This window comes from Fukomys damarensis, unplaced genomic scaffold, assembly GCF_012274545.1.
Source record: "Fukomys damarensis isolate Sample0158 unplaced genomic scaffold, DMR_v1.0_HiC HiC_scaffold_8, whole genome shotgun sequence".
NCBI lineage: Eukaryota > Metazoa > Chordata > Mammalia > Rodentia > Bathyergidae > Fukomys > Fukomys damarensis.
In genome coordinates, this window is record NW_022900920.1 from 4354705 (window position 1) to 4361173 (window position 6469).

The window sequence follows — 6469 nt, forward strand, 5'->3', positions numbered from 1 at the left end:
TGGTATCGGGGATGGAACTCAGGTCCTTGCACTTGCGAAGCAGAACTACTGAGCTAAATCCCCAGCCTGGATTTATATACTCTTATCTTCATTTATGTTAGAGGGAAGAGCCTAACTGGAGAGGATAGGGCAGCCCTGGAAACCCTGTACATAACTGTTCCACCTTACTCTGCTTGGCTGACTTCCCCATGGTGATATTTGACCCCTTTTCTCCATCATAGCAGGGCAAACCAAACACACAGAGAAGACTGATGAGTGATCCCAATTTTCAGTTTAAATCCCAGCAGTCACTTTCCTATCACCAGGGAGAATGGCTCAATAGAGACAGTGCTTAGCTCAGCTAGCTATCACAGGTTATATGGATTCAATGCTGTATTTTTTGTTCACTTGTTTTGCACTCATTTAGTTACAAATAATTGTTTTGAAAAAGTTATTACACATTTTACTTTTCTGAGAACATGGCAGTAAATTAGACAAGGCCATGGCTGTCATGGGTCTTACATTTTACTTAGGCACTAAAAAAGAAAAATACCAGATCATGATAGAAACTATACAGAAAATTAAAATTGAAAGGATAATAAATGGGTGGTATTTTTGATTAGGCGGTCAAGAGATTCCTCTGATAGGAGGGGACATTTAAGTCAAGCTCTGAATGACAAAAGTCTGACTATGAAAAAAATAAGGGACAAAGGAAGAACCACCTGAGAAGAAAGAACAGTCAGGCAGAGACTGAGGAGCAGAAACAGGCTTGGGTGAGAGTCAGAGAGGGATGAATGCCATCACTGGGCACCTCAGATTCTAAGTAAGAGCCACAAGTACAACTGAGGCCTGCTGTCTTCACCAAAACTGAACCCTGTTCTCAAGAAAGTGTTTTCGTTTTGCTTTCTCCTGACAGTTCAAAACTATGAAGTATAAAGACAAACGTTTAAAGCTCATGAATGAGATTCTCAGTGGAATCAAGGTAGGAACCCAAGGAGGGGAAGAAGGGTTGACAGGAGGGAAGAGGAATGAGCCAAAAAGAATAAAGTTATATTATGTACAGGTACAAATTCCCTACGATGAAAGTAATCATTGTGTATATCAAAAGTACCAACAAGATTAAATTTTTAAAAAGAAAAGAAAAAGAAGCTAAGTATAGGCAGACCTCTGGGGGCGGTGATAGAAGCTGTGAATTTCTTGGCCTAAACAAACTCTATTAGCGGTTGTGGATTCCTGTTTCTTGGCCTATTGTGTGTCAGCTGACTCCCTATTCATTTACCTACACATCTCTTGTTTTATCTTCTAATCTCTCTCTCAGGTCCTCTACTGAATATTGATTTCTATTTCTTTAACTTAAATAAGGTTATTTATGTTTTTACATTTTTCTGTATAGAAATTTAAGTATATATACACAAAAGTAGAGAATGATACAATGAACCTGCATACATTTATTCCCCAGCCCTGGCATTCAACATCCTGACTTAATTAGTTTCATGTATATATCCCCTCCCCACTTTACACCTGCTGTATTATTTTAAGGCAAATCTCAGATATCTTGTCATCTTATTCATTTAAAAATTTTTTTTATTTCCAGTATGTTTGCAGCACATAATGAACACACTCATCATGGGGAGTTTGTACATGTATATAACACATCTTAATTTTCTTTACATATCTTTTCCCTCCCCTCTCTCACATCTCCCTCTATCTCTTGGTCCTCTATGATTTACTTTTAGAGTAGAACTCCATGCTATTTTTGAAGTTTTTAATAACAATGTGCGTTTCCTGCGGCATTGATTCTCCTCAGAGATGCTGACCTTCTCTAGGCTTACCTTGTCTTAAACCAACTGTAATACCGTATTGTTATCATACCTTACCAAAAAAAAATCTTTGACACCAATTTCCCTGTTGCTTCACATTTGTTTGCTTTTCTTTTTTTCTTTTCTTTTTTTTTTTTTTTTTTTTTTTTTTTTTTTTTTTTTTTAATTTGAGACAGGGTCTTGCTATGCAGTTCAGGCTGGCCTGGAGCTCATTATGTAGTCCAGGCTGTCCTTGAATTCACAGTGATTCTCCTGCCTCTGCCTCCCAAGTGCTCAGATTACAGGCATGTGCCACCCTGCCCAGCTCTTATTTGGCCTTTTACCTGTTAGTTAACTTGAATAAATATAGAAGAGTGCCCATGTGTAGCATTTAGTTGTTGGTGATTTGTTTATGTGTTAGTTTATTTGTTTGTTTAGTGGTACTAGAGATTGAAGCCAGGACCTTTACATTAAGCTATATCCCCAGTCCATTTTTTTTTTTTTAATTTCAAGGCAGTCTTATTGCTAAATTGTCCAGATTGGACTTGAAGTCACGGTATTCCTGCCTTAGCCTCCCAGAGTGCTGGGATTACAGCCATGTACATCAGAGCTCTTAAACTACAGTGCCCCTCCCCAGTCATATTGAAGAACCCAGGTCATTTGTCTTGTAAATTGGTAGCTAGATCTGTCAGTTCATTTAGAATTAGATCTAGAGGATTGATTATATTTAGATTAAGTTTTTTGGGGAGGAAAGAGTTGCTTTCAAGTGGAGTGTGGTGCTGTGTACTTCCAAAAAGCAGCAGTGATGTCTATTTCATTTGCAGCAGTAGCATGTGACCCCGGGAGAACATGAGAATCGCCCTGTGAAGCTTCTAAAACCAGTTGCAGTTGGAGTGATGCAGTACTTCTTGAAATCATTTAAATTGGATTCTCTTGGTTTGAGGATTCCATGTTTATATTTTTAAAAGGCTTCAGAGTGATTCTAATACACAGCAAAGGTTTAAAAGAAACCATGATCGTACAAATTTTATGATCATTGCTTAGGTCTACTTTTTCATTAGAAGTTAAAAATGATGAAACTATTTAAAAGGGTGTTATTTTAATTCTTTTTTATTTTAATTAGTCCCTTGGTATTGACTATCTGGATTTCTATAAATAATTCTCTTTTCTTTTTCAACAAGTTAGTTGGCTCCCTAAACTAGAGTTCAGGAAATCCAGGATAAATGTACTTTTTTTCCTTTGCTGCCTAGCTTTCAGAATAATGCCTTTTGTCTTTTAAAGGTGATCAGCAAGTTCTTCTCTTTACCAAAAAAAAAATACTGTTTTTAATTAAAGGATTTAATGTTAGCTCAAATTTCTTGAAAATGAAACAGAAGACTCTTTAAGCTCTCTGATAGTTCTCAGCTCTAATGTGTCTTTCTTCTAGTGTGGCAATATTAAAAGACAGACATGGTTTTGAATCTCAGGTCTCAACTTTGGGCAAGTTACTTAGATTTTTCTCAGTCTGTTTATCACTTAAATGAAGCAACAAATGTGACTTGTGCTCATTTCTAACCCATTAGATCCTAAAATATTTTGCCTGGGAGCCTTCATTCAAAGACCAAATCAACAATTTTCGGAAGAAAGAGCTGAGGAACCTGCTGCATTTTGGTCAGCTGCAGTCTGTGATAATGCTCTTCTTACAATTAGCTCCTATCCTGGTGAGTACCAGAAGAGTCAGTGCACTGGATAGGTTTTGGACCTGAAGAGAAATATTTGCTCTTGAGAGATTCCCAGCACTTCTAGGCCTGATCCTAAATCCAGAAATCTCACCCTTTTTTTCTCAAACTCTTTTGCTGTCATCCCTATGTTGTGCTCTCAACTCTAAGTTTACTTTGTGTACTACTGTTCGATGGTCTAGAAGCCAAGAGAAAGTTTTCTGGATGTTCATCATGGATGTGGTATCCACAAACGATTTGCATAAGAGGGTTTCTTCTTTTTTAGGGAGAGGTGATATAAGTGTTTAGTGAAAGGAACATTGATATTGAGCCAGTAAACCCACACTCTGGCCTTAGCAATTCCATGAATTGACTATGTGACTTTGTACAAGATACTTCTTCTTGTGGGCTCAGTTTTCTCAACAGTAACATGGAAAGGCTGGGATAAACTCCTAAATTTCCTTCAATTTGAGTATACTATGTTCCTGAAACTTAGCACAAGGGTGCTTGGACTCATTTAGGGATAAATTGCTCTTGATTTTATTCTTTCCAGGTGTCTGTGACTACATTTTCTGTTTATGTTCTTGTGGATAGCAACAATATTTTGGATGCAGAAAAGGCCTTCACTTCCATCACTCTCTTCAATATCCTGCGCTTTCCCCTAACCATGCTTCCCTTGGTGATCTCTGTCGTTGTCCAGGTACATAGAAATCCCCCTGTTAACTGCTCATCTCTGATTTGAAAACCTTAGAGCCCAGAATGTCTGGCCTGTTATAGTCTATGTTTATCTTCTGCTGGTGAACTTTCAAATAGAGACATTTGTCTCTATAGACCAATGGTTTGATCTTAATAAAATCAAAGCTCTCTAAGCCCAATTTATCTAACTCTAAAATGAGGATAGTCATACCAACCTCATGTACTTCACAGGGATAAAATCTTGTGAAAGCATTTAATGAGACATTATGATTATCCCCGGTGTTGGGAGTTTTTCTAAGCTCCTTTCCCAGCCTAGTTTCCCCCATGTTTTTGTAAGGCTCGTAAGGTATTGATATAGCATTAGGAAAATATGGTACGAAAGGAAAGAAGAGACTCTTTGTATGAACCCAAGTGGTGGTAAATTAGGGAGCCTCAATCTGTCAGAAAATGAGGTTAGAGGTTAGGAGGCCTTAGGCCAGGAACAACGTTGATTCTGAAAGCTGAGTGTAGTCACCGAGAAGGGCTGAGGCCCTGACCTCAGGAGATATTCACAGGAAGATGGCAGACTGATGAGGGGCCAGAATTATGAGGCATAGAAGGAATGTTGTGACCTGCATTTATCCCGGTAGTACCTAATTTCAGACAGCTCTGGGGTTTTGAAGGTCTCCCTATCCAGGAAGGTATGAAAAATGGCTGACCATTTGGCCAGTAAAGAAATAATATGTTCTCTTTAGACAACAATTCAAGACTGGCAAGGGAATCAGCTCCCTGCATTCCTTGCCCAACTAACTGTGTAACACTGAACCTACAGGAGTCAGAGGATAACACAACTCGGGTAATGGGGAGCTCCATTTCTGAGGAGCTGATGATTCACACAGCAGCTAAGCAGTTTTATAGTCTGCCGTGATGGCCTAAGAAAGGGACAGGCTGAAAGCCTAACACTTTCTCAGAGGTTGGGCAGCTGTGTTCCACCTTCCTACAAGATAGAAGACTGAAGAGGTCCCGCGTTCTCATGTTCTGGGGATCCCAGGTTGTTCATCTAACACTTAGGTCATCTGAAGTTTGAGCATTGGCCAGTTCTTCTCTTGAGGGTCCCAGTAGTGATTCAGTTGGAATACTGGAGGGTCATCAAGGGATAGACTAAATTATTCAGAGCAAGAGAGAGGCCCCGTTGCCAGAAGTAGGTAAAAGTTACAGTTTTGTATTAGAAGAAGGTAGGTGACAGTTTCCAGAAATAGGGCTGAAGATTGGAAAGAGATAGCAGTACAGTTGAACTCCTTGAATTTTCTGAAGGGCTGAAATAGAATGTCTTAATTTCCTTCTTTCCAGAGTGGGATGGCTTCCAGGGATGAGGAATGAATAAGTTTGTGGTGGGAGTCAGGAAAGTCCAGCTGTGGCAAATGGCAAATCATAGGCTGATGACAAAGTCAAAATTATTTTCCTCTTTATGTTTGTTGTTGACTTTTTAATTCTTCAAATCCTTTGTGTTCTTCTCTAGGCCAGTGTTTCTACAGAACGGCTAGAGAAGTACTTGGGAGGGGATGACATGGACACATCTGCCATTCGGCATGTCTGCAATTTTGGTAAACAAATTTGGAAGATTCTTCTCAAAATTATTTATAGTGCTGGCATCTGATTTTTTGTTTGTTTGTTTTTGTTTTTTGAGACAGGGTCTCCCTATGTAGTTGAGAATGACCTGGAACTCACTATGTAGCCCAGGCTGGTCTCAAACTCACAGTGATCCTCCTGCCTCAGCCTCCCCAGTGCTGGGATTACAGGCCTGCACCACTACACCTGGCTATCTGAATTTTGATAGGCAAGAGCTTAGCGTCAGCAAATTAAAAGGAAAAGAGAGAGATTAGTCTTGGATTTACACTTGTATACTAAGCATACTTAGCTTAAATTGCATTTTCACTTAAAATAGATCCCTTAGCTGCATTGCTAAGCAAAGCTGGGTCAACTGTTCTAAAAATAAGCAAGGAACCCTACAAAGAATCCACAAAACAGAAGTCAGGATGGAAAGCCGGATGTCATGGTGCACGCTGGTAATTCCAGCATTTGGGAGGCTGAGGCAGGAGCTATATAGAGAGACCCTGTCTCAAAAAAAAAAAAAAATGAGGAAGTCAGAATAGAGCCAAGTCATGAAATTGGGAAGATACCAGGTAGTGAAAGCACACACAGGTTCTAAAGTGGACGGTGTCCATGACCAGAGCAAGCAGTGAGTCTGGAATCCAGAGTGGAGAGGCAGAGAGGTTGGTGTGTGTGTGTGTGTGTGTGTGTGTGTGTGTGTGTGTGTGT

At 39.5% G+C, this 6469-nt stretch overlaps 1 protein-coding gene across 1 annotated transcript in view; it reads left to right on the forward strand.

Moving 5' to 3' along the window:
- Positions 1 to 6469, forward strand: part of Abcc2 (ATP binding cassette subfamily C member 2) — a 72512-nt gene that overhangs the window by 30381 nt on the left and 35662 nt on the right. The window contains exons 11-14 of the mRNA XM_010638530.2: positions 896 to 961; positions 3341 to 3478; positions 4029 to 4175; positions 5670 to 5754. Coding sequence (XP_010636832.1) covers positions 896 to 961; positions 3341 to 3478; positions 4029 to 4175; positions 5670 to 5754 — 436 coding nt within the window. The remainder of the gene's footprint in view (positions 1 to 895; positions 962 to 3340; positions 3479 to 4028; positions 4176 to 5669; positions 5755 to 6469) is intronic.